General features: G+C 54.1%; 2 protein-coding genes across 2 annotated transcripts in view; both read right to left on the bottom strand.

The window, feature by feature from the left end:
* The window catches only part of LOC101335510 (ALK receptor tyrosine kinase), a 44,554-nt gene extending 38,399 nt beyond the window's left edge, over positions 1-6,155 (bottom strand). The window contains exons 1-6 of the mRNA XM_033838800.2: positions 6,023-6,155; positions 5,389-5,541; positions 4,287-4,391; positions 2,177-2,363; positions 1,404-1,494; positions 1,210-1,274 (exon numbers count right to left, since the gene is read on the bottom strand). Coding sequence (XP_033694691.2) covers positions 1,210-1,274; positions 1,404-1,494; positions 2,177-2,363; positions 4,287-4,391; positions 5,389-5,541; positions 6,023-6,089 — 668 coding nt within the window. The 5' untranslated portion in view covers positions 6,090-6,155. The remainder of the gene's footprint in view (positions 1-1,209; positions 1,275-1,403; positions 1,495-2,176; positions 2,364-4,286; positions 4,392-5,388; positions 5,542-6,022) is intronic.
* Positions 6,156-10,921: 4,766 nt separating this feature from the next.
* LOC141276366 (ALK tyrosine kinase receptor-like) lies at positions 10,922-27,288 on the bottom strand. The gene is made up of 4 exons (XM_073791637.1): positions 27,195-27,288; positions 27,002-27,164; positions 16,639-16,789; positions 10,922-11,155 (listed from the first exon to the last, which is right to left on the bottom strand). Exons 1-4 carry the CDS (start codon positions 27,286-27,288, stop codon positions 10,922-10,924), a joined length of 642 nt encoding a protein of 213 aa, XP_073647738.1.
* Between the last annotated feature and the right edge of the window lie 483 nt (positions 27,289-27,771).

The raw sequence follows: 27,771 nt of genomic DNA, 5'->3' as shown, positions 1-27,771 counted from the left end.
CAGAGGGCAGGTCTGGCGGGAGCTCAGTCTGCTTGAAAGAACTTGCTTGGGGGCGAGGGGGTGAGGAGGAACTTGGGTGAGCAGGTGGGGCGGGGTGGGGAGAGGAGGGCTTTGAGGCTGGGGCGCGGACTGCTGGCCAGGATTCACGTTTGGGGTTTGGGTTTTCAGAGGAAGGCCTCAGGCGGAAGAGGAACTGCTTTCCCGAGGGACTGCGTGAGACCTGCCAGGTGATCGTGTGTGGAAGAGAACAAGGAAGTGGGCCACGGATCCCACTGTGGACTCCTCATGGGGGCTCTGAGATTCGGGTTTTCCTGTTAACGTGATCCTATCGGGACACGTGAGGCAGCGGGGCCAGGGAACTCCACGTGGGCCCACGCGTGCAGAGGTGACACACCGGGTGACTGTACACCCAAATATAATGCTGCTTAGTTACTGCCAAGTACGGAGATGGACTGATTCAGGTCTCCTTCCATCTACCCTCCTACTTTCCAGGTTTTATTCAATAATCACATACTACATGCTCAGTCAGAAAATACGTCATTTTTAAAGCAGGGGCTGAGCCTGCTGCTATCCTCCTATGGACCCAGCGCACCACACATGCTGCTCTGGACTCGTTCCACTTCTGTCAAGGGGAGACCTCGGGCTGCCCCAGCCTTCAGGATGTTTGAGGTTCCCCAGTGCACCAGGAGGCCATGAGCCTGGCCAGATCTCAAGGTCCAACATCTGCTCTCAGAGCCCCGGCCACTGAGACTCCCCGTGGGGGGCCCCAGATCCACCAATTGAAGGGTCAGGCCAGCTGGGTGGACCAGGGTGGGCGCCTTCCATCACTTGGGGGCCCATTTCCTTTACATGAGGGCTGAGAGCTGGGGTTGGCGCCAGCACCTGGTGGAAGAGATACCTGGAGGAGGATTGTATCTTCTACTGTCAACAACCAGCTGCTCTGTTTCTTAAGAAAAGGGGGAAAAGAACCAGCTGGTGACACAGGGATGCGGACTGAAGGTGGAGCGCTATCGATTGGATTCTTTTTCTAAGACAGGGGGCTGGTTCCACTCTGGTAAGACGTGCTAAGAATTTAGAGAGTCTCCTGTTGGAGAGGGAGGGCTATGCTGCAGGACAGTCCTGTTTCCCTCGGAGATGTGCCTGTTAGAAATATCTCGTGTCCCTTACAGGCTTGGGGCAGTGGTGTGGGGTGTCTCCCTGTATCGTTACCTGATGATCAGGGCTTCCATGAGGAAATCCAGTTCGTCCTGTTCGGAACACACCTCAGGCAGCGTCTGGGCGCAGAAGGGAGGGTGGGAAGGAGAAGGAGGCTGTGAGCCGCAGAGGTCAGAGGCTTTCAGCAGAGAGCCACACTTACAGAGACCCCTGGTCAAGGTCAGGCCCACAAGGGAGCCGTCTCTTACCTTTACAGCCACTTGCAGGGGGCTCGGGTCGTTGGGCATTCCAGACACCTGACCTTCATACACCTCCCCAAACGCGCCGTGGCCCAGACCCCTGTTCAAAGAGAAGGCGAGATGAGACAGGGGCACATTTAGTGGACGCACACGGGAGCCAGGGGGTCACGCACACCCTCAAGGGTAACGCCCTCAGTCTGGCTTTGCTCGTCGGTCCTGGCCTCCATTGGTCTACCTGGCAAGAAAGTTTCCAAGCCAGGATTCAGGACACTGGCTGGACATTCCTTCTGTGAACACTTACTGAGCCTCTAATATTTGCCAGGGGCCTAGAGGGGACTAAGGCTCAGCCCGCCAGGGAGGCCTGTGCTCCCTGGGGCCGGTGGGGAGGGGCACAGACAGCTGGTGGACACCCCCTGGAGTGTGCTTGGTGAGTGACAGACACGTGCACAGGGTGCTCTGGGAGTGGGGAGGGGAGCAAGGCCTGGGGAGGGGCACTTGGGCGGATTTTGAGGAGAGCCCCATTCCTCCCATCTAATCCTCCTCTCATTGTACCAACCCCATGTGTATATGGGGTGTTGAACAAGCAAACACCCCCCCAATGGCCCTGAACACTGAACCTTCTCTCCCTGGGGGGGCTGGGGGGGCCCCGAGGGGTGGCTCTACTGGCTTCTTGCTGCCGGAGGAATTCGTGGTGCAGGGATGACATCCAGCCCCCTGGAGATCTCCCTTCCCTGCCGCCCCCACACCCCCCGCTGCCCCCCAGGACAGTGATGGGCACTCACCGGATGAGGGTGATGTTTTTCCTGGGCACCTCCTTCAGGTCACTGATGGAGGAGGTTTTGCCGGCAAAACAGTAGTTGGGGTTGTAGTCGGTCATGATGGTGGAGGTGCGGAGCTTGCTCAGCTTGTACTCGGGGCTCTGCAGCTCCATCTGCATGGCTTGCAGCTCCTGGTGCTTCCGGCGGTACACTGCAGACACACGGAGGTCAGCGCAAGGTGGCCCGGGCCAGGCAGCCAGGCCACCTCCTCCAGGAAGCTTTCCTGGATCTCCAGCTCCTCCACAGGGATCTAAATCTTTCCATCACACTTAGTCATACGAACAAAATGATTACAGATGTGAAAGCGTACCTTTAATTGAAAGATGAAAGTAAATGTAAAGCTTAAAATCATATGAATGGAAACATTTATTGTATCGTGCAGGGGCAGAGGCACATTAGTTTGGGTCCTCTGAGAAGCAGACCCAAGACAGGATTAAACAGGCAAGGATTTTACTAGGGGAAATGCCTGTGAGAGATAATTGGGAGGGAACCCAGGAAGGCTGGGAAGCCACCATACTGTGTTGAAAGTCTGACCCCATGTGAAGGACATATTTCAGCCGATCTGCAGTCGGCTGTCAGAGGAGTCCCATGCCTCCAGGAGGGGGCCTGCCTTAGCAGCTCTGCTCTGCCCAGGCGCTGGGTGAGGCAAGCATGGCAATGGATTTGAGAGTACAGCTGGGGTTCTTGGTCACCTGTGTTTCCTACAGTTGAAGAACCGCCAAGCCACATAGCTGGAGACCGTCACAGAGTGAAAGGTCTCTAAACTGGGTCTAAGCTGGTGCCTGAGTTCTAATTCTGCCTTTGTTACTTACAAGCTGTGACACTGACAAGCGACACGTGACCTCTTTGGATCTCAGTCTCCTTCTCTGTAAGCAGGGACAATAACTCCTGCCCTGTCTCCTAAAGCCCCACTCCCCGTCCCCTAGGTTTGTGATAATGAAATGAATTCACCAACATAAAATGGTTTTGGAGGGAATTCCCTGGTGGTCCAGTGTTTAGGACACGATGCTCTCACTGCCGGGGTGTGGGTTCAATCCCTGGTCAGGGAACTAAGATCCCACAAGCTGTGCAGTGCCACGAAAATAAATAAATAAAGGAAGGAAGGAAGGAAGGAAGGAGGAAAGAAAGAAAGGAGGAAAGAAAGGAAAGAAGTGGTTTTGGAAAGTTCTAAACAGCTTTCCCAGTACAAGTGACCACTATCACTGTTACTACTATGTGTGAGAACATTCTATATATAAGGCAGACTCCACGGGGGTGATTCACAGGGCGGGGCCGGGGCAAGTGAGTCAACTCCTGTGCGCTCAGTTCCTCCTCTGTGAAATATGCCGACCGTGATCATAGGGTTCTTTGAGGGTCTGGTGAACTAAAATGTGTCAGTCACCCATCGCGTGGTAAGCGTGCAGCCAGGTAGCTCTCGTCATCCTGCCCTTTGCAGGATGGCATCAGGGGGATCACATTAGCTGCCACCTCCCTGTCCCCCCCCCACCAGATTCCCTGCCCTCGAGCGGCTGGCCTGAAAGTGCTGTCCGGAGCTGAGCCTTTCCTTCTGCTTCCCCTCAGGTCCCTGCCCACCTGTCCCGGGCATTTCCAGCAGGAAGAGCCTGGCTGGACCATGCAGGGCCCTCTGCGACCTGCAGGTCAGCACCCCCTGGCTCACTGGCCTAATTGGAAACAGTCAGGAACCAGCTCTGCATTCTCTGCATGGAGTGGGGAAGGGCGGGCTGGAGGCGTGACACAGGAAGCGAGCCAGACTAGAAGAAGCCCAGGTCTGATGAGAGCTGAAAGGGAGGCCTGGGGTGGGGCTGACCTTTAGCACTCTGAAGAGTGCCCCCTCCTTGAGCAACCAGGGGGCTATGCACAGGGCTGAGGTTCAGAATCATGGCTCCTAGGAAGCAGGGATGTGCAGGGGGTGGAGTGAGGGGGCCTTCTGTTTTGGCTTGGCGTGGCTGCCCTCATCACTGCCCACCCAGAGAGAAACCTCGGCATCCACGGCACAGCCTGAGATGCTGTTCTCTTCTGCCAGGTCTGCCTTCCCTGCCCCGCTTTGGAAGTGCTGGGGCTCTGGGACACTCACCGATCATGATGCCGGAGAAAGCCAGGACGAGGGCGGCCACGAGGGCAGAGGTCACAACGGAGAGGATCAGCGAGAGTGGCAGGTGGGGCTCCGGGGTGGGCGACACTGGAAGACAGGTCCCCACGGGGCACCAATGACCACACGGATTCTCCTCTGAGCTGGCCCCAAGTCAGAAAGACCCTCCCCGGCCTTGGACGCCTGGACCACCATCCTTTTCAGAGGACCAGGGCATGAAGCAGGTTTGTCCTGGTTTTACAACTTTCAACAGTAGCTTTCGTGGGGAGGGAATATGTAAAAGGGATAAATATCAAAATCTGGACATTGATCCAAAACATCAAATGTGCATGACAGGATGAGGATGAAAGGAGAGCCAGCAGCGGCTGTAGAAGAGATTCAGGCACCTTAGAGGACTACAAGCTCAGTACGACCCAGCGACAGAGCGTCCCGGTCAGTTAGACTCTAGAGGCTGAAATGATTCTCTGTCCGCGAGCGCACCGGGCCCAGCGCATGGGAGGGAGCGCCCGGGTGCACACTGGCATCGACCACACCGAGGCACCGTGCCTGGGCCCGGACACTGCATTTCAAAAGGGACGTTGACAACTGGGACACCAGGGTGAGAAGGAGGCATAAACCTGTGTCCCACATGAATGGATGGAAATAAACGGGTTATTTAATGTGGAGAAGACTTGAGGAGGAGGACGGCAGCGCTGTGTTCTGACGCCGCGCCTGAAGGGTCCCTGTGAGCAGGGAGCCCAGGAGTGGAAGCTGGAAGGAACGGGTCTGGCGCTGTGACTCCCCGATGGGACGCTGTGCCTTAGGAGTACTGAGGTCCCTGGCGCTGGGGGGTCCAGTGGAGATGGGCCGGTCCCCTGGTGGGGATGTGGGGGTCACATCCGGGATTAGGGGTGGGACTAGGTGACTTGCGACTCCTTCTTAGGCCGTGACCCACCTTTCACACACAGGTCCCTCTACCCATCAGCAGAGCACTGGTGCTGGGGGCAGACGGGGTGTCAGGAAGTTTACAAAACTGCATCTGAGGTGTCCCAGAACCAAAGAAACCAGCTGTGGCTCAAGCTCTGGGCTCCCTCCCCCACCCCCTTACCTATGCAGGAGACGCCGTCCTCGGCCAGCACTGTCCCATGGTCACAGAAGCAGATGACCCTGTGGCTCTCGGGGTCCATGTGGCACTCATCTACCTCACAGTGGCTGCAGTTCAGGTAATGCTTAATATTCACTTCCCCGTGGCCCTCCATCACTGGTGAGAAGGAGGGAGGGTCAGCCTCGGGCGGAGGCCGCCCTGAACCCCACCCTCAGGCTCTGCGCTCTGTCTCCAGCTGGTCAGGGCAGGTTCTCTGGTCCCTGCTCCTACGTCCCATTGCCGCTGGGAGCGCTGCCTGTGCAGGGAAGTCCACAGCGCATCTGGTGAGGGGAACTCAGACAGAGGCCAGGCAGGCAAGTGGGAGGGTCCACACGAGGGTCACTTAGGTTGGTACAGGTACCGGGCCTATTACTGTTGCACTTTCTAGGGCTGGCCAGTCTTCTCCTTCTGTGTCCAAATCAGATCACGCATCCTGATTTCCAGGAAACTTGGTGAGATGACCACTAAGTAGACTTGCCTGCAAGGGACCCACGATCACACCTTTGTGTCCTGGACTCACATCAGTAGCCCTGGAGTTTTAGCCGGGAGGGAGAACTGGCTTAAGGAAGCTGGTTGTGCCACCTGGCAGAGGGGGTACCTTTTAAAGCCGGGGTGTACAGGATGCCCAGTGGATTGATGAAGGAAACCCCATCCTCTCCGTCCATCTCGGGGTCATTGTTTGAGGCTGCATTGCCACCTGTGGCAAACCAGAGGAGAGTTTAACACAGAGAGGTGGGTGCCCAAGTCTGGACACATGTGCGCATCAGCAGGGCAAGCAGCGGGGTCAGGGAGGGGCCTCGAGGGCGGGGCGGTGGGGAGGGAAGGGAGGCTCAGGGCACAGGGGCTGCACTTGGGGCTCGGCTCAGTAGAAGCCTGGTGTGTGGGCCACTTTCTCCTCCAGGTCTGGGCCAGCTCCCGCTGGGGGGTCTTCACCACTCTGCTGGGCCCCCCCCAGGAAGCAGTCCATGTTAGCAAGAGTCAGAAGAGTTCTAGTCTCCCCGGGCTGGGTTGGCCCCTTGGCCCCTCTTCCAGGACTGGCCGGGCAGTAGCACCGAGGAGTGGCTGTCCTGTCCCATCCGGTCAGGGTTGGGGCAGGGGGGATGGGCCCCTGTGCCTCTAGGCTCCTGTCCCTCCTTTCAGTGGGGGTTGGGTTATCTTTGGGCTCCTCCCCTTGGGCTCCGCCCACCCACCCTAGGCTTGGAAAAGAAGAGCATCTGGTCAACACAAGCATCTCACACACAGCGTAAAGCAAAACACGGACAGCACATCACAGCGCGTGCATGCATTGTGTCCTAGTCTGTGGGGATGCTTCTCAGCTTCAGAAGGCTCTTCTCCTCTGCTCTGAAGCCCAGAGGAGAGCTGGGGCCAGGGGCCAGCTGCTTGCTGAAGGGCTGGGCTGGGACTGCCCGCAGCTGCCCTCAGGGCAAGCACCCATCAGCAGGGGGAATGGCGCCCTTCTGGAAGCTGGCGGGCTGGGGCAGGAAAGGGAGTGTGGGGAGTCCACGAGGCCAGAAGCTGCACACCAGGCCCTCAGGGAGCGGGATCGGCAAGGACTCGGGCCAGGCCATCCGAAGGGAGGCACGGGGTAGAGGAGTCTGGCCTCCAAGGCTCTCAGGCCAGTGCGTCCTTGGGGGAGGCCCAGAGGAGAGGCTGGGAAGCCAAAGCCCCTGTATCATTGGCTTTGGGGGAGATCAAGAATCATATGGGATCTTGATGCTGTCCTATCGAAACCTCGAGGCAGGATGCTGGCTCGAAAGCCAACACCCTGCCTCTGGCTCGTGTGGTGGGGCTGGGGGGAAGGCGTGCAAGGTCACATTACAGTCCACACTGGGGGTGGGCCAGGGGCGTGCAGGCAGGGGCCGGGGGGCAGACAGGGAGGTGAGGTGCCTAGGACTAAGTGGGGAGGGCAGTGACACCTTGAACGCGAATCATCTTTACCTATATATCCTCCGCCTCCTCCACCTGAGGAGCACCCCCCTCCACCCCCTCCGAAACCCCCTCTGGTCTCCCACCCCCACTTCTTCACGGCCTGGGGGCAGGAATGTCCTCCGGTGGCACCTTCCAGCAAAGACTTTCCAGACCAGAGCAAGGAAGTGTTATCATTCCAGCCACCTCCGCCACCTGTGGGAAGAGACGGAGAAACGCCGAGGTGAGGGTGCTGGCTGGGTTTGGGCAGCAGCTGGGCCTGGCGAAGGAAGCGGGGCTCGGTGTCTTCGAGGGGTGCTTGCCCCTGTCCAGTGCCCAGGGGCCCTGTCCTCAGTGGGGCCTGGGGCCTTCAGAGTCCACGGCCGAGCGTGCCCTTTGCCCGAGGGAGAGCTGCTCTGGCCACAGTCGTGCATGTCCCGATGGGAGCCCCTCGCGCCCCAGCTTCTTGTCAGGCCTCTGGCTCAAGAGCCCGGCAGTGTGCTCGGTGAGGGACGGGGGAGGGGACAGGCTGCACGACTACTAAACTCTGCCTCTGCCTTCCCTCTATGCCTGCCAACTCCTGAAGCGCCCGGCCTGCATTTCATTAACTGCTTCCCATCTCAAAGAACCGGGACCAGCTGTCAAAACCCTGCCGAGGTCACGGCAGTGAAATTCCTAGCAGGAGCCCTGGATTAAGGCACCAGATAACCCAAAGTGCTTTAATTGTCTGCTAGGCAAGAACTTCCCCGGCCTGAGACTTGGTTTCCTCACCTGTCACTTGGAGATAATGAGACACCTCATGGGGTGGATGTTAGGATCAAAGAAGACAGGGAGCGTATGAAATATTTTACAAACCGCCAAGTGGAGGGCTCGCTGGGCGTTTGTGAGGCAGGACACACACAGGCAGAAGGCCTCACACTCTGACGCTCAGGCAGTGTCTTGCCTGCCTGCTTCTAAGGAGCTGCTCCGAGGTCAAGAGCAAAGAGAGCTGTGGGTGGAGGTGGTGATGCTCTGGCTACAGTGGCAGCAGCTGGAGCTGTGCTTCCCAACGCCTGGGCCTGCTCTGAGCTCTTGCAAACGAAATGTTCTTTACAGAGCTAGGTTGAACGTAACTGTATCTTAAGGCCACAGGCAGACCACAGTACATCTCTCCCGAGGCCCTGGAAATTCCAGGACGCCCACCTTGTCTCCCCATATCGTTTTGTGTGACATTTCAAGAGGCAGTTTACTCCAGAAGACCCCAAAGCCCTTTCTGCTCCAGCAGATGCTGGCAGGTGGGAACCGGGAAAAACAGCTGTGCGTGTGTCTGCTGGAACCGTAAGGGTTAACCTGCCCGGAAGGGTCCTCTGGGAGAACTTGTGGCCAAGGTTCTTCTGGACCCAGAGGGGGCAGCAGAGGGACGTCTAGGTGGGGAAAGCTGCAGACAGGGATGACTATGGTGCTAGAAAGAGGGAGACAGGTTTCAGGAAATGAGGTCGAGGTGAGGAAGAAGCTTGGGTCTGGAACAGAGACAAGCAGAGCTGAAATGAGGTCCTGGACAAGTCGTGAGGACCTTCTGTCAGCTTCGGAAGCTACAGGACTCCAAGTGTTTGGCCTCCCTTTGCCAGCCAGAGGGTGGGTATGGGGCCAGTCAAGGTGGTTGATGTCACGTGGTGGAGGGAAGGCCCCTCAGCGCCGTTAGTCGGAAGTGGGCTCTGCTGGCTATTTGGGGCCGTGAGCTTAGTGAACAAGTTAGGACGAGATGGGCCTGATACCAGGTCTGCCCTCCTGCCCGGAGCACCCTACCCTTGCGTCCTGCACAGTCCCCAGCTAAGTTGGTTTCCGACCCCCACTCTATCTTGCAGCCTTCAAGCAAACGTGTGGAAAAGAAAACGATGGACGTAAAAATAAAAACAGCAACAGCAGTGTTTTAAAAAACGGATTAAGTACGAAACAGTTTGGCCATTTTGAGGAAAAAAATCCACCAACTTTCCATGAGCTTGTTGACTCTTCTGTAAAATGAAATGATATGTTTGGAAAACCCTACAAGACTGTTTTGAAAAGCACATGTATAATAGATGTGGAAGTGCTTTGTAATTTATTACATGCTGGACGGATGTAAGGGGCACTGTATCACTGCGGTAATTCCTCGCTGTGACCGCTTCTCCTCTTTCTTCTATCTCTCTCTCAATTGAAGAGAAAGTCTGAGTGTTTATTTTAATTAATCTCAAATCTTAAACACCTTCAAAAATCCTCCCTCGATCTGATTGTGGAAAAAAGAAAATACAAAGAGGAATGGCTGACTTGGGAGGAATCAGAGAATTCACATCCCCTTTGGTGTCTGCCCCCTATTTCTGCGTTGCTGGCTCTCATTAAGGAGACAGAGAGCCCAACCATGGAGATTCCAGAAAGAGATTTTCCAGCAAGGAGATGTGTGCCCTGGCAGCCCGGGGCCCGGAAGTACGAACAAGCCACAGGGGCCCGGGGGCCTGACTCTGCCCAGATTCCTTCCACCTGCTCACATCCAGTTGCATTTGGTAAAACCCGGGGACGGTTGGGTTGGCGGTCAGACTGCTGCCGCCTGCCTCATTTTCTCAGTGACCTTCTGCAAGTCCAAACCCCGTGCTGGCAAGGCGGCCTCTGGGTCCCCAGCGTGTGGCCTGCCCTTCCTCTCTTGATCCCGGTACCAGTATCCAGAGCTCCCAGCATCTCAAGGGCCAGCGACTAAGATGCCCACAGGTGTGTGATGGCGCCCGGCCGAGCTGAAGCTCACACAGTCCCGGGAGAATGTTCTGGGAGAGGGTGGGCTTGCAGTGGTTTACCTGCGGCTCCGGAATTGCCATTCAGCCCTAGAACTGAGGAGTTATTCTCCAGTCTCTCTGGGTGGAACGTGTCTGTCTTGGCTCCGTAGGCCCTGCCGCCACCGCCGGCCGCAATGATCAGGGGCACTGGCACTCCATCCTTCATCTGCCCAGGGGAGACATTCAGAGATTGAGAAACCGAGTGGGGTTCCCACTCTGGAGACCCCTGAGCAATTTAAATGTGGCCGAGTGTTTGCTGGGCAGTGGGTGACATCTCAGTGGTCTGAGGGCCCTGATCTCATGTTACAACAACCCATCAGCTCTTCCATCCCCTCCAGCCCCGGGCTCGTGTATTAGTCCAGGTTCAGTACGTGAAGCAAAAGCACTAGGCGACAGAAATGTTTCTGCATACGAGGAGGCTGTTTCTACAGCCCCTTTCCTGAAGTTCCTCTCTAGCCTCAGCGGTCTGGCAGCTGGTGTGCAGAAGCAGGTCTCTCTCCCTCTCTCCTTCCTCTGCACACTCAGGGGTCTCTGCTCTGATCCCCACAACTTCAAGAATAAGCCCTCAGCATCACCGTCCCTGCAGGAAGACCCAGCAGGAAACCTTTGCCTATTTTCGATGACGTAAGAAAAGTCCACCTTAGGACAGAGGAGGGCACAGTGGGACCCTCTGGGACTCTGAAGCAGGATGGCAAAGGTGTGCGTGGTGAAATCCAGCTGGCATATCAACATGAGAAGGGCCTGCCCTTTCCTGGACGGACAGGGAACCTTATATTCCCTCTGGGCCTTGGTTTCCTCAACTTTAAACGGGGCTAAGAGCACTCGAGGTGCTTCATTCCCAGGTCTGTCCTGAGGATCCAACACCAGGACACAGAGAAGGCGCTGCCCTGGGGAAGCTGGCACCCAGACCTCACCTTAAATACGTAGGTGGCTCCGCCCCCTCCGCCGCCCCCTCCTGCCCACTCGTGCACACTTTTGTTCACGCGGATTTCTTCTTCTATCACGTTGTTCTCTCCAATGCAGACTTTCTGGATTAGTTGGTTTGTCTGGAGAAACAAAAAGCACCTCAGGTTTGTGCCCAGGGTTCTCTACCTCCCAGCACACAGACCTTCTATGTTTAAAGATAGGGTCTGACGATCTCTCAAATAGCTTGCCGTTGAATTGAGGAGACAAAAACTACACACAGATAACTGTCACTCTGGGCAGTATTGGAGAAGGACCACAGGGACAGCTTAGAAGAAAATGCATGGGAAGTTGAGGAGGGAGAGTGAGGCTTTGTTGCTGGACTGGTGAGCAGGGAGGACTGCCTGGGGGAGGTGGCATTCACTTGGGCCTTGAAGGATGGGGAGATTTTTAAACACTGAGAATGGGAGAAAATTAGGACATTACAGGGGAGGAGATCAGCATGAGTCCAGAGGGAAGGAGGTGAGCGTGGTATTTGGGAGGAAAAGTATAAGGAGTCTCTCTGGCTCAGAAAAGTCCATCTGAGGACAGAGAGGTGGTCCAGGAGGACCTGTTAGGGTCCTTTGGATTCTGAAGAGGGGGTGATAAAGGCCCCATGCGGTAAGACAGTGCTGGCGGGAGTGTAAATGGGAGCGGGTAGAGGGAACCTAACTGGACAGTCAGATCCTGGACAGAGGCCTTGAGTACAAACAGAGAAGGAGCTGGACTTCATTCTCTAAGCAGCGAGGAGCCACTGAGGTTTTTTGAGAAGTTGCAGTTTGAAGTATCTTGTAAAGAGAAGAAAACGGTGGGAGGCCAAACTCAGATTTTATTCCACCTGGTGTGGGCCCAGGCACCTGGGAGTCTCTGGGGACATGCTGGAAATTCCTGTGACCCAGAAGCCTGGAATCCCTGAATAAAGAGGGCAGCGTTTCAAGAACAGCCACCCTGCTTGTCAGTCACAGCAGCTGAGACGAACTCTCCACGCATTGGCCTGACCTTGGAGGAAAATGACTGCTTTCGCTTAATAGAAAAAAGGCCAACAAAACATCAAATTTTCATCGAATGTTGCTGTGTAACCAGCCAGTGGACGTGGCAATTCATCTTGAGTGACTCCTTATGCTAAAGCACTCAGGGGTGCCGGGAATGAGTACTAGAGAAATTTCCAGATAAATAGCTGAGATGCAATTTGTTTTATGGCATTTTGGATTTAATGATGGAAATAATTTGATATGTTTTAGAGTGGATTTAGTGTGGGTGGAAGGGTCTGAATTGCTACTGTGGACAGCTGACATTTCTCCTGTGTATGTGCAATGCCATTCAGGGCTGGGGCGGGGGCCGAGTGGCATGGAGTCTGCTGGAAGGAAACCCTGCCAACCGCTGCCTGGGGAGGGCCTGAGATGCAAGGGGCATGCTCTGAGGGCAGAGCCAGGGACAGGGCATGGAAGTGTGTGCTGCCAGCTAGGCAGAGCAGGGCACAGAAGACAGTGTCCAGTCTCACTTCCTGACTGGAGCTTTGCTGGGCCATCTGTCTGGATCTGTCCTCCTCTACTAACTGGAGAGCTGCGGGACTGCCCCGGTGGTCCAGTGGTTAAGAATCGGCCTTCCAATGCAGGGGACGCGGGTTCGAGCCCTGGTCGGGGAACTAAGATCCCACATGGCACAGGGCAACTAAGCCCGCGCGCCACAACTAGAGAGAAGCCCACGCGTCGCCACGAAAGATCCCACGTGATGCAACTAAGACCCGATGCAGCCAAAAAGTCTAAATAAATAACTAAAAGAAATTGGGGAGCTGCCCAGTGCGAACCAGTGGTGCTAAGAAGGTCCATCCCCTCTGACCATGTTCCCTTTCCTCCTCTCCTCTGCCTGGCAGCAGTGGGGCCCCCACCCCTTGGGGATGCCCTCTTCCCTTGAACGGAACTTGCCGATGGCTGGAGATTGCTGGAGGGAGCAGTTGGGCTGCAGGATGGCCTTTGTCTAACTAGAGCCCAGCGTCAGCGCATTCCCCGCTGCCCCGGCGGCTCAGGTGTCTCCTTTGAATGGGGTGGGGGGAGGGAACAGTTGATTCGCTTCTCAGTCTGCATCTTGCTGGGTCCACAGCTGCATTTGGAGGAGCTGATCACTTTTCCATGATTCGCTTTCTTGACCTGACTTCTGGAGTCTCCTCTACATCCCTGGCTCCCCCCTCCCCGCCTCTTTTGTTGGTTCCTCTTTTCTCCATTTCTAAATGTTGGGGGTCTGCAGGGTTCAGCCCGTGGTCCTCTCCATCTACACCACTCCCTAGACAATCTCAACCTGTCTCAGTTTATGCTGACCTCTCCTGGATTTGCATCTCCTTTCCAGACCTCTCTCCTGAACGCCAGTGGCCTGTCTTCCTTGTCCACAAGCAGCCTCCCCTTGGCCGTCTACCAGATCAGCTGAGCTCAGTGAACCTGCTCCTTCCGCAGCGGGCCCCAGCTCTCGTGAAGGCAGCTCCCTCCTTCCAGTGGCTCGGGCATAGTTCTTGGATTTTATATTCTAAATACACCCAGAATTCAGCCGCTTTTCACCACCTTCACTGTTACTGTCTTTATCCAAGCCACCATCATCTTGCCTGGATTAATGCAATAGCCATTAGATTCATTGCCCCCGACTCCTCCCTTGGGCCCAAGTGGTCTGTTCTCCACATTGTAGCCAGAGGAGCTAATATGCAAATCGCTTCAGGTCACTATTCTGCTCAAAACCGTCCTATGGCTTCAGTATGTTCTTCTGATGGCCTGACCTGGTCCCCATCACCCCTCCCTCGTCTCTCACCTACTCTCCCTCCTGTTCTACCCACTCATCCTGGCTGCTCCTTGAGCACACCAGGCACGCTCCCGCCTGGGGACTCGGCCTCTGCTCTGCCGGAGTCCCCACTTATTTTCCTGGTTCAGTCCCTCAGCTCTTTCAGGGCTCTGCTCAGCTGTCTTTTTCTCGGTAGGCTTCCCTTCACCACTCTATTTACGATTGCAACCTGCCTCTGAACTCCAGCACACCTGACTCCCCTTCACCCTAATTCTATGCACCTTAACCCTGTCTCTTTTGGGTGTCCTGAGGAACTTACGTTTACTGGTTATTGTCTGTTTGTCCCTCTTCCCCTGGAGTCAATGTAAGCTCCATGAGAGCAAAGGATCTTCCTTTTGTTCATGAATATCTCCCCAGTTCCTAGAACTGTGACTGGCGTGTAGTAGGTACTCAATACATATTTGCTGAATACATTTGAAAGACTTGGGAACTGGGTGGGTGTGGGCTGGCCCTTAACAATACTTGCCTTGTGAGTGATGGTAGTGGTGGAAGCTAACATTTAGACCTATGGTTTTGCTCCCCTGGGGATGTTTGGAAATGTCTGGAGGCATCTTCGATGGTCATTTCTGAGGGATGCTACTGGCATCTGATGGGTAGAGGCCAGGGATGCTGCTAAACAGCCTACAGTGTACAGGACGGGGGCTGAGGTGTGTGTGTGTGTGTGTGTGTGTGTGTGTGTGTGTGTGTGTGTGTGTATGGGGGGGTGGTTCCAGCAGCTGGAGCCCATTCCAGGCTTGGGTTGGCCAGGCACACGGGAAGAGCCACTCCACGCAGAAATGCAGTAGAACCAGCAGAGCTGCCAAAGCCTGCAAGTTTAATTCTTGGGGTCCACTTCGTTCTCTAGTGAAGTCCATTTTTCGGCCTAGGGAGGACTGGAGATTGAGGTAGTGCCTGTAAAAGGTCTTTCTCCCTTTCTCAAATGACTCCTGAGGGGCGGAGGTGTGGAGCAACTGGGAAGAGCAATTCTTTTCCCCATGCCCATGCTATGCCCGACCCGACCAGCAGAGGGGGCTGCTCTCCGTCCCTGGCTTCTTTGGAACTTCCCTGGCACATCCAAGGTTTGAGAGCAAGTAGGTTGATTAATAAAATGATAAAATGCAGCAGTCCAGAGGAACAAGTAGATTACAATTGAATTAAAAAAGGACTCAGTCCTGTGAAAAGACGTAATTGATGACAATCCAATCAAGTAAAAGTTCCTTGCGGAAGTCAATGCAATCTTTCTGCTTAGATGGAAGAATTACATTAGCACTCAATAAATTCCTGTGAAAATTACAGCGGCTTGTAATGTAATGGCTTAACACTTAACAATCAGGTTGGAAAGTCCTGATTATAGTTGCTAAATAAAAGAGTCCAGACATTTCTCATGCACAAGCTTGCGCCTGCGCACTTTACTCCTGTTGCTTGGTTTTCAGCCTCTAAGGTGGGGTTGGGGGTAGGGCACATACTTTACTCCTGGCTCCCAGCCTGGGGCCTGGCTCTTAGGAGCCTTGAGGTTATTCAGTGGAATTGAACTGCTTTCTCATAGCTCTTGTTCCCACATCTGTCTTCCAACTCTGCTCTTGAATAAGTTTCTGGGGAAGGAGCCCTGGGTCCTGAGACCTAGAACCCAGATCCCTGCCCCGGTCCCACCCAGTGCAGAAGCTCACCCTCAGGTGAGGGCGTGGCCTGGCCCAATGCCGAGAACCCCCTGCAGAGTGCTGAGTTCCCATCAAGACAGCCAGCACCACCAGGGTCCTGCGTCCCCCAGCACAGGCAAGAGGCATGGCTGCTGCTTTATCAGTCTCCACTGTCTCCCCTTCCTGGTCATTGTAGACCACTACTGGCTTTCTTAAGTACTGCTGTTGGAGCTCTCCCTGTTTGACAGCTGGACACCCCCAGTGGGGTCAGGAACCAGAATGAAGGGTTGTCTCTGGGGCTGCAGAGGATGACAGTCTGGCTTGTCTAGAGATGTGTTATAAGTGGAAAAGGGGAAAAGGCTGTAGAAACTGAGCCCCAAGCAAGTTTGGGGCAGCAAAAATAGGAGCCAGAGTCTCTGTGCTGCATTATGAGTGACTCTGGACAAGTCCCTTCACTTCTGTGGTCTCCATGTTCTCATCTGTGAAATGGGGGTAGTGGATTACATGGTCTTTCAGCTCTGAGTCTGTGCTTAAAATACTTAAAAAAATTTAATCACACAAATAATAAATAATATGTGAATGCATTATTTTTGTAACAATATCAGACATTACTGACAAAGCACCCTCAACTCCAGTCCCCTCTCCAGAAACAACCACTGTTATCTGTATCTTTCAGAACTTTTCCTATGGTTTTATATGCATATATGTGGCTATGAGTCTGTGATTTTGAGCTGAACAAGACATGTTTAGTCTGGTATTTTCCTGTTTATGATAATATGGCTAAAGACAATGGTGCCCTTGCAAGAAAGCTTAGGCAGTGGGCTTCAACTCGCACTTGTGCGAAGAGGAACCACCATTTGTCCATTTTAGCAGAATTCAGCTCTTCAGTTTGAAAGATTGCTCATGAAACCCATGCCTCAGCCTTGGTGCCTGTAGGGATGTGCGACCCCCAAAGCCACACCACCCACCTTCTCATGCACCCAAATGGCCCTGGAAAGGGAGGAGCGTTTGCAGGCAGAACAAAGGGTGAGTCCCGCCATCTTTGAACGTGAGGTCTCCGAAGGCGTGTGTGCAGTGTTTGTGTCCTCTGAGGGACCTGCCTGGCTACTGGTGAGTGTGGAGGAGAAACCCCCGCTCTGGGCACTTACACTGGGGCAGGCATCTTCCCCCTGCTGCCCGACCAGGATGTACAGCACGTCGTCCTTCTCCAGGTTGAAGATGCCCAGCACAGACACGCCGTGGGATCGCATCATCGTGTTCTTCCCGCCTTTCCCGCCAGCAGCTCCGTAGCCTGATATGCTGCAACAGGACAGAGCGCATGGGTTCCTGCCATGGTATGAAAACTGACTCCCCTCCTGCCAACCCAGCGGCTCCTAACAGGCCGAACGCACCACCCTCGTGCTGGAAGTCTCTCCCCTGCATCAGCCCATGAGGTCAGCAAGGAGGGTCCTCTCCCCACTGTCAGGAGAGGGAGGTCAAGTTCAGAGAGGGGCAGGGAGATGCCTCATTCACAGAGCTAGGAAGGTAAAGAACTAGTAAGGGGTAGAAGAGAGGAAGAGAGGGAGAAGGGGGGCAGGGAGAGAGAGAAGAGATGAAGACAGGGGGAGTCTGTATTAATGTGGGCTGTTGGGGTGATGGTGTCCTGAATACCTGGGGTTTCCTGTTATGGACTTCTCTCCCTGTCCAAGAGCAAAGGACTCATGTGGTCAACCTTAGACAAGTAACTGAACTTTCCTGTTCCTCATCTGTAAAATGGGGATAAGAAAAACCTACCTTCTAGCCCAGGTGTGTGGTGAAGATTGAAGAAATGAAGTGTCGCAAGTCTCAGAATTGTGGCTGGCACGTAAGAAGCACCCACTAAGTATTTATTATTATTCTTACTGACTGAAGGAACAGTAATTGAGTTGGTACAATGTTTTAAAGTCTCCCTATGGGGTCTAGACACAAGGAGTCCCACATGATGATTGAGGAGAGCGGTGTTTATGAGCACAGACTGTTTATTCGCATCCCGCCAGCAACTCCTTCTGGAGCAACGTGTGTGCGGACAACAAACAACCAATCATGATGAAAATAAAACCAGCAAGTGGGGATGCGGGAGCATTTCTGCTGCCTCTTAGGTTGTTGGGTTGAAGTCAAGCAGGGATGGGGGAGAAAGGACCCAACTGATGAACCGTATCAGAAGAGCGGTGTGCCCTGAAGACAGCTTGTGTGCCCGATAGACACGCCTCCCCAGAGACCGGCTGCCAGGGAGAGGGACTTGGGGGGCTTTCAAGTCCCTGCATATTCAGATCCAAGGTCCTTGAAGAAAAGCTTCCGGGGAGAGCTGCAAGATGGTTTTGCACACGTGCGCACATGGCGGCTTCTCCACCTATACTTCTAGGAAATGTCCTGTGTTCCAAGCATGGGAGGGGCCTCCTGGAGGCCTTCCTAAGGCAGAGCCTGGGCCTGTTCTGCGGAGACAAGCCTGGAGGGCCAGCTGATGGCTAACGTGGCAGGTGAGGACCTGAGGTCTCTGTAGAGAGCGAAGGAGAATTGAGCCCACTGTCCTGTCTCCGGGGCCCGGCACCGATGGGAGATCGTTGCAAACTGGCATAAGGCCACGTGCCTAAGACGAGGCGGGAGATGGGCTCCAGGCCCTCGGGGGGCTTCTAAAGAAATTGGGGAGACAGAGTCATGACATCTCCCTGTGGGGGTGGTTATATCGGGGAGGCAAAGCGGAGGCACCAAAGGGCTCTGGGGTTCCATGTGAGGAGTGGACCTCTCAGAGTCCCAGATCCTTCCCTCGTCAAAGAGGGACCATTCTTTCCTTTCCGAACTCACAGGGGCATGGGAAGGTTCAACATCTGAAGGAGATAATGGGTGAAAGCCCCGAGAAAGTGGCAGGTCTCGGCACAAATCAGGGCCATCAGGTGCTCAGGGCCCGGGAAAGAGGCGGAGGACTGCGACAGACATTGAGGCAGCGGAGCTGGAGGCCTTGGCTGGTTTGGGGCGTGTGGGGTGTGGGTCTGAAGTCGGCTTCATGGTGGAGATGATGGTTGGGTAGGACCCAGACAAGCAGAAAGAGGTGGAGGGTACGAGTCAGGCTTGTGTGAACGTGAATGAAGAGGCAGGAAACCTAGGCGCTGGGGTGGGGGAGTGGGGCGTCGTAGCTCTGCAGAGGGAAGTAGGGCCAATTCCTGAGCGTCCTGCAATGTGCCAGGCGTGAGTGCCTATGGCGTCCCCCCAGCAGCCGTAGACGGTAGCTGTTAGCAATCTCACTTGGCAGTTGAGGAAACCGAGGCCCAGAGGGGTTCGTTTGGACCGGGCAAACCCTGGTCCAGAGCTCTACATTTCCCCTCATGGAGCCCATTTCCCCTCCGACATGCTGCTGCGAGGTTATATGATGCACGAGAGTGGTCTGAGAAGCTACTGGCCCATCCTAATTCACTCAGACCCTCAGCCACACCCTCGCTCCTGACCCATTGGAAAAGGAGAGGTGATAAGGACAATTAAAAGGCTGAGGAAGAAGGAAGGCTCATTGGTGAAAGGAAAACAGCAGAATTATTTAGCTCAGAGAAGGCAAGCCTGGGGCCGGGGTGGTGCTGGGCATTCCAGAGACTCTGTGGAGTGTAGAGACAGCAACGTGGGCGTAGACGGGCCACATCTATCCTGCTGGCCCCTCCAAGGTTCCGGGGCTTTGGCAGTTTACCTAAGAAAGTCGTTTCCATCTGAAGGTGTTGTGGGCTTGGAAAACTGCGGCCCAAGAGGGAGTCCTCACCCTGCCCACTCCTGCTATGTCTGAGAGGAAAGCTGTACCCGGCTCATCCTTTCTGCATATTCGCATGCATTATGAATCGTTCTGAACTCTTTCACATGTTTAAATTTAGCCAAAGCATTATATTTTAGAAGTTGCTTGTTCCTGACACGTTTTCCCCTCTCTAAGCCTTCTTTCCTATTTCTCTTGCCCCCAACCGAGTCTGAACTCCAGCCCCATTTGGGTCTTGACCTGGCTGTTGGCAGTGAAGTGGATGGAAAGAGCCCTGAGTTCTGAGTCATACCCTGGGCGCTCTGCTGGCTGTGTGACTTGGGGCAACTTGCTTAACCTCTCAGAGCCTCAGCTTCCCCTACCAAGGAAAGAAATGAGGACCCCTGCCCTCATGAGGGTAAGTAGTGGGTTTGAAAAGATTACAAACTGTTCCCAAGTGCAAGGGGGACTCTGGGCTGGGGTCAGCTCTACAGACCCCAAAGGAGACAGTAGAGATTGGCACCCAGGTGTCAGCAGCTGGAGTTTGCTTTCCTGCGTGATGGCCTCAGCCCCACGTTTCCACCTGGACTATTACTGGCTTAAAGACACGGGACTGGCGGCTGCCCACCTGGGCTACTGGTAGGGGGTAGTGCCTCCCTCATCAGCCCTGTGAGGCCTGAAATCCCACCACAGAGCTTCACTCCTTTGGAAACTTCTAGCTGCTACTAGAAGGCCCATCTCCTCCTGGGTGGGCTGCGCCACAGTGAAAAGAGCACAGGCTGGATGCAGACAGACCTGGATCCAAATCCAACTCCTTCACTCAGGGCCAGGAACTGGGTTAGACATCTCCTGCCCGGGTGTTGGCCTTGCACTTGATCAGCCTTGAGAGCCAGAGCCTCCTGAACTTTTGTGTCCAAGGCACCTTGCTTACCTCTCCTGGTTCTGGCCCTGTTACTCGCCAGCTGTGTGACCTTGGGTAGTTTATGTACCCTCTCTGAGCTCCAGTTTCCTCATCTATAAAAGGGGGATAAGAATATTTACCTTAAAAGGTTGTTGTGAGAGTTATATGAGATAATGCCCCTTATAAGGGGCCTAGTTCAGCCCCTGGAGGGTAGCTAGTGAGTAACAAATAGTAACTGCTGTGCTAATGTACACCTGGGGGAGCCTGTCCACTCCTCTCCTGGGGTGACTTCTGAGAAGCAGAAGGGGGTGAGTGAATAAGGCCCCGGATTCTAGAGAGCAGGGCAATAGGTGGAACAGAGTGTGGCCGAGGAGCCAGGGTCAAGGGTGTTCAGTTTCACCCAGGACCTACTTCCACAGGGAGGCAGTGGGAGCATAAAGCCAGCCCTGGCGCTTCTGAGGACCCCCGAACTGTACGAATCATGTTATACAAACTTGTGCCGGAATAATGACCTCAGCCTGAATCTTCGAAGCCTTTTCCCATCCCTTGTAAACAACTTATTTGGATGGTTGACAAATGACAACAAATTAAAATACTTGCCACTCAAGTGGGGAAAATGCCTCGCAGTGATTCCAGTTTACTGGAAGTTACAGGATACTGTTCTCAACGAGCTGATGCTGTAATTTTTTTGTTTGTCTTCGTCTAAACCCACGTCCCCTAGTCAGCATGGATGTTTATTGGGTTTGCGTTTTGTATTATTGACTGTGAGCTATTGTTACGTGATGTAATTGAGTTGTGAATCTTCTTAAAATAAAGAATTAGCTGCAAATCAAAGTGGCTGCCTGCTGGAACCTGAAAGGAGAGCACAGCTGGTGTGCAGCGTGATGGCGGTGTCAGCGGCACGCTTGGTGGGGCTGCCGGGGGCGGTGGAGGGGGGGAAGGAGTGAGAGGACCCCCCCCAGGGGAAGCAGGAAGCACCTCATTTCTCTTCCACACCTGCTCTGGGCTCTGCCTCTAACACCCAGTGGGACCTTGAGTGAGTCCCTTCCATCCTCTGTGTCTCGGTTTCCTCCTCTGTGAAATCAGAAGAGTTAGGTCCGCCCTGTGTATCCATCCTGCCTCCAGGTCTGCCGTGAGAGCACAGGAGACATTGGGTATGTGCAGGGCTTGGTCAGGGCGAGAGCTCTGTGCAGGTACACAGTCGTATGATCCAGATGGGTCAAGCGAGCCATCAGATGACACCCCCGGGGGTCAGCGGTGGAGGCATGTGCTCCTTGCTGCCCCAGTTCCATTCCAGTTTTGCACCAATGTGTAAGACTCATCGTCCACTCATTCCCTACCACCTTCCTGACCCAGGAATATCAGAGCTGGAAGAGGTGTCAGTGACCTCTCTCTCCAACCCCTCCTTCAACAGATGAGAGCAGGGGCAGCACACTTTCAAGGTCATACAGTGTGTCAGAAGTTGAACCCAAACTTCATTCTGCCTGCGGCTCATGGATCTTTGCTCAGTGCTGCCCCCCTCCCTCCACTTTCCCTGCTCTGTGCTCTTCATGGCTGTGGCTATCTGCACAATTACTCTGGCAATGAATCATGACTTGTGACTCTCTTCTACAATTGTTTAGAACTTGATTGGCATTGTGGACTGTTATTGAACTTTTCTGCCCTGTGGCCTTTGCAAAGACTGCAAGGCCCCAGAGGCTCAGTCCTCTCTACGAGTTCTGCAGCATCTATTCAGGGCCTGGCAGACGACCGGAGGCCCCTCGCCCCGCACCACCCCGGCTCAGAGCCGGGCAGGCAGTAGGCGCTCCATGGGACGCCTGTGGATTTGAACGATGGTGTCATCCAGCTGCACGTGCTGGTCTGTGGAGCCAGGTGAGGAAACTAGCGTCAGTGATGGAGGCCGTTAGGAACAGCTGTGGCCCAGGTTGGCTGGGGGGCTTTGCTGGCTCCAGCTGGGATCTGAGACCTCTTGTACGTGATGTCCGAGGAACAAGTGAACCATGTGAGAACTGTCATCAGGAGCTGCGGGCTGTGCTTGATCTAAGTTTTTGTAGATGATCTGTGTGCACGTGGGCACGTGCGCATGCATGTGCGTGTGTGTATTTGTGTGTGTACGTGGGAAGCTGGGGGAAGAGGGGGACAGGGAAGGATATGGAGAGGCAGGAGAACAGGCTGTGGGCTGGGCGGAGGGAGGGAAGGATGAAGAGGGGAAGAAGTCAGGACAGCGAGAGGCTGGCTGGCTGACATCTGCATGCGACTGGCCCTGCGCGGGGTGTCACACACCGAATCGCACTAAATGCCCCCGGGCCTTGGAGCCGGACTCAGTCAGTGTGTGTCTCCATTTTAGGCGGAGGCTGAGGCTCCTGCCCCAGCACACACCCCACAGTCCACGCTCCTGCTCTGATCCACCTTAGCTGCCCTCCTCCATGGGCGCTCAGAACCAAGATTTGGAAATCTCCCAGATCAGGCGTCCCTCCCGCTCCCATCCCACCCACCCAGTCCTCCAGTCATGCCGATTCTACCTCCCAAACATTTCGGCCTCTCCCGCCATGTTTCCCCTGCCCTGGTTTAGCCCCATGTGACTCTTGCCTGCATGACCTCACCAGCCTTCCCTCTGTTTTCCCTGCCTCCCCACTTGCTTCTCTCACCACCACCATCACGCTGGCACCAGAAGGAGCTGAACGTGTTCGGGAGGTGAGGCTCCAGCCTCAGGGCCAGGTCCTGCTTCAGCTCCTGCAGGCCCTGGCTGGCCCCAGGGGCTCCTTCCACCAGGAAGGCCCTCCCCTCGTCTTCGTAGACAACTCTGTCACCTTCAAGACTTAACTCAGGCTTCTGTCTCCCTGTGGAAGCCATCCATGAACTCAGGCCCTTCCCCTGGCCTCTGACACAGGGCTGTGTGTAATCCTCCATTGCAGTACTTTCTACATCACACTGAAATGCTTTGTTCCTACATCTACCGCTGACTGGGGCTCCTCTTGGGCAGAAACTGGGTCTTGCACCTCTTTATATAGGCATAGTGTCCTAACAGGTGCTTAATATGGTCCGCTGAGACGTGCAAAGCAGGAGGGGAGCAGGTATGGACACCTGTCCTGTTCTGACAGAGGAAGTGGCAAATCCAGGGGAAGGGGAAGCCCAGGGCAGGAAAGCAGTGTGTGCGTGTGTGGGGAGGAGATGGGGATTTAGGTTTTGCCCGTAAAGCCCCACCTTAGCCTGGCACGTCCCACCTGTCTCCTTCCTGGCCTGTCCTTCCTCTCCCTCTTCGTGGTAGTAGACAAAGGTGTAGAAGATGGGAGAGGAACACCGGGTAAATGACCGGTTAATTAAGAGCGGAGGTGTTTTCATTACTATATATAAAATAGATGACTAATAAGAACTCACTGTATAGCACAGGGAACTCTACTCAGTAGTCCGTAATGACCTATATGGAAAATGAATCTAACAAAGAGCGGATATATGTATACGTATAACAGATTCACTTTGCTGTACAGCAGAAACTAACACAACATTGTAAATCAACTATACTCCAATAAAAATTAATTTAAAAAAAAGATTCTTTTTTTCTTTCTTTTTTTTTTTTTTACCTGTATGCATCCCTGAGCAAGCCCCAGGCAATGACGTCTCACTGTGGCACACAGTGGGTGCTTGATAAGTATAGCTCGCTTTCCCTCACCTCTCTGAGCAGTAGGTAGAGACCTTGACTGTAGCAATAATCGTGCCAGGCCTCAAGCTGCAGCCAGGCAGAACTAGCTGAGCGCCACACTCTTCCAGGAATAGATGGACTCCCTAAGGAATGATTCCAACCTTTCTGTTCTCAAGAACCTTTTACATCCATCCTCCTGTGTGTCCTACATTTGTCTCACTAGACGAACTGCACTTACTAAATAAGAATTAGTTAATATGGAGAAAATATCTTCCAGAAAAAGGGCACCTGACTTCTCAACCTGGATATTCTGACTTGGGGACATTTCGATGTGGTCTGTATAGCAAATCATTAAATGGTCTGCTTCTTTGATGCGATGTTATGTGACCAGTAGACATTATTGTCCAAGTCTCAAGCCTCATCCAGGGTCAAGGATGAGGTGGGGGTCAGGAATATCTGTAAGTCTTTGTTGGGTTAAAAAACAAGGAGTCAACAGCAACAACAAAAACCCAAAGGCAACATTGTTTGGCTTTGATTCTTCCATTTTGATATGGTGCTTCTCAGGCCAGTTCCAAAAAGTCCCGATCAGAAGTCCCCTTTACAAATGTGGGTACTTCGAAGTGTCCTGCTTCAACAGAGAAACGGCTCCTGCGCGTGTTTCGGAGTGTTCAGCGGGCGGTGCTGGGGGCTGGGAGCTAGTCTCAATATTCCAAAGAGAGAAACGGAAACCGTTCTCTGATTTGGGCTGGGCTTGTAGCAACACGGGTGGTTATACCGTGGCAATTTACACAGATCAGAAACCTGGCTAGACTTAGATGTGGCTGTGATTAATAAAAAATAGGAAGATGAATTATTACTTAATAAGTGTAGTTTGGCAGGCAAAACCTTTCAAAAGGCAGGGCCTAGCTGAAGAAGTCAGAAAAAAGTCCTTGGAAGCAGAGAAGTCAGGAACTACGGCTGTTCCTGGAAATGCTGTCTGGCCACTGCCTGACACCACTCCAGGGGATTTCGCTGCCGTCACCTGGGCTGGGGAGCACCTGCCACGTGCAGGGCATGTGCGAGGCACTTGTACGTGATCTTTGCAACCAACAGGGCAGGTGTTAGCAACCCCCAACCTTCGCCTTTTACAGGTGGGGAAACAGAGTCTCAAGAGATTAAATAACCCACCCGAGTTTGGAAGTGGGTCTGATTCACACTATCTCAGGAGGAACGCAGCTCAAGAGGACCTCCATAAGTCGCAGAGGACTTCGAGCCAGTCTAGCCTGGGAGTTGCCCTGGGCAGGGATGGGACAATGGGTTTTGCTGGGGGTAAAGTGTTGAGGTCTCTGTCTGCCTTACAGCTCCTCTGCTTTCTTCTTCACATTGCTTTTTGTATGTGGGGATCTGCACCAAGGGCTGGGCTGGCCACTATCCCTTCAGGCGGTGGGGCCTCCCCTCCCAGGCTCTCACTTCTGGAGGCTTCCTGGAGGTGGGTGCTGCATGATTCCTATGCCCCCTTCCATTTCCTGTTTCCTGAGTGGGAGTTTTAATGGAAAGAACCAACAGACTTTGAGACTGAGGGTCCTGGGTTCAAATTCCAGCTTTGTCACTGACTGAGTGGCCTTAGATCTATTGCTAAGCTTCCTGACACGTTTCTTCATACGGAATCAAGGGAATATGGATAAAAACAATAGTAATAACATCTACCTCATTGCGAAAAGGAGGAGGAATACCTAGTGGGTCCTCAACAGATATGCATCCCCTTCTCTCTAGGACAGTGGATGACCCCTGGAAATTCAGCCAGGTCGGAAGGGGAGGCCCGGCCTGCTCAGTATGGCGTGGCCAAGGGTAGCCGGAGGTCTTTGGCCATTTACTAGGGATGTGTGGGACCTGGAGCAGCTAATCTGATTGCAGTCAAGCCTTGTTATTGCATTCCTGCCCAGAATGTCATTTAAAAAGCACTCAGGGCTTTCCCCGGAACGCATTTACACTGAAGTCCCAGGGGTGGGAATGTGCGGAAAACAGGGCAACCTGAGAAGCCCCTTTCCTTCCCAGGCGGCTGAGGATGTGCCGGGGGTTGGGGGCCGCGGGAGGGGAAGCAGCTCACTTCCCACTGTGTTCAGCCTCTAGGGGGCATCTGCACAAATGACAGCAAAATTACGATGCTTCCTGTTTACACAGCCCAGCCGTGTGCGGTGGGAGGAACCTCTGCAGAGCTGCGCCTCCGAAGTCTGGGCTTGGAGGCCATTTCTTGACCACGTGGCCGTGGGAAGCTCCTGACGCCTGAGCCTCCGTTTTCTCAACTGTAAAATGAGGACTGCGGCACTGGCCTTGCCCACGGCATCGAGCTGAGCGAGGATGACAGCATGTGCTGTGGTCAACCCAGCGGCTGCATTGGCGTCATCTGGGAACTTGCTAGAAATTCAGATTCTCGGTGAATGAATGAATATGGATGGATACCATGAGTACAGTGAGTACCACTGGTGTCTCCCTCCTCGACCTGCATCCAATAAATGTCAGTGTTTTGTCATATTTGCTTCATTAATGTAAAAATGTTTAGCATGAAAAAAAGAAATTCATATTCTTGGACCCCAGTCCAGACCTATAAAATCATACACTCCGCGAGTGGAACCAGCAATCTCTGTTTTAACTGGCCTTCCTGTCATTCCGATGCCCGCTCAAGGTTAGGAGCCACTGGTCTAGGCCTTGCCATTAGCTTCGCTTAGCTGAGTGCCCGTTGGAGTCGGGCCTCCCTCCAGCCTGGCCTGGCTCTGGTGGAACACTGTGGGGTTGGGCCTGGGATAGGAGTTCCAGAATAGTTGCTTCACTTGCACACAGTGAAGGCCCAGGAAAGGAGGCTCAAGCGTAAGAAATCATCTTGCACGTGTAGCACACTTTTGTCTCCCAAACATTCTGACATTCATTGCCTATTTGAACAGCATGAAGTTCAAAGAACAGCTCACTATAATTACAGTTATTAATAAAGCTAGAGAATGTTCTGAAGCTGGTGCACGCATGCATATCATCTCCACACATGAGTCTGGGCTCCTTGAGGACAGAGGACGCAGCTTCTTTTCTTGCCATACTCCATTATCCCAAATCTCCCCAGCTCCAGCCCTTACACTCCAATGTGGGCCAGAGTCTGTGGCCTCGGAGCCTTGGCCTGCCCGGGCACCCCAGGACAGCAGGCATGCACCCAACGGCAGGACCCCAGTCCTCTTCGGGAGGGTGGATCTGCCCCTTGCCCTCCCCCTCCCCCATACCCACCTGTAGGTGTCGGTGGCTGGCACCTTCCAGGTCTGGATGCCCTTCAGGGGGCCCTCGCTCCCCACCACCACGCTCAGGTTGGAGTTCCGGTAGGCATTGTTGCACTGGGCCTGCGTCGGGCCGTGGGGCCCACTGGCCCCGCATGTGGTGAACAGCCAGTGAACTGCACACAAGAGGAAAGGCGATCACTCACTTGGCCTGGCCCTCCCTCCTCCGTGGGCCTCCCTCTGCTGCCTCTGAGCTGTCCGCTCCATGAGGCCAAACCCACGTTCCAAGATGGTACCCATGTCGGGGCAAGGAACACTAATCAGTCATTTGAACCGGAAACTTCTGTTGAAGATCTACTGTGTGCCAGGCCCTGGACCAGATAGATACTAAGGGAGAGACACAAATGGAGCAGACTTGGAGCCTGGCCTAAAGAAGCTTACAGCCTACTAAAGGGAGACCCAAAGGGATGCAACAAGACAGGACAGTAACAGAAAAAGAGCCTCAAGAGGGTCTGGCTAACATTGCATGTGAAGGTTCTGAGGAGGGAGAGAAGACCCCTCTCAGGTGAGACAGGCGGGCGGTGGCCAGGTCCTCTCCTGGTTTCTCAATGAGTCCAGCACAGTGCTGGGCAAAGAACAGGTGCTCAATCTGTGCTACTGTGACTGGATCTAACCCGCTTCCGAAAGTTTGATATCTGCATATAGGATCTTCTTAGCTTGGAGAAGATCAGAAGAGTAAAGTGGACACAGAGTCAGCTCCATGCCCTCCTCCCCCACATTGGT

The sequence above is a fragment of the Tursiops truncatus genome, chromosome 14 (assembly GCF_011762595.2).
Source record: "Tursiops truncatus isolate mTurTru1 chromosome 14, mTurTru1.mat.Y, whole genome shotgun sequence".
NCBI classification, from domain to species: Eukaryota; Metazoa; Chordata; class Mammalia; order Artiodactyla; family Delphinidae; genus Tursiops; species Tursiops truncatus.
Note: the sequence above shows the minus strand (reverse complement) of the source record. Positions and strands in the feature narration are given on the sequence as shown.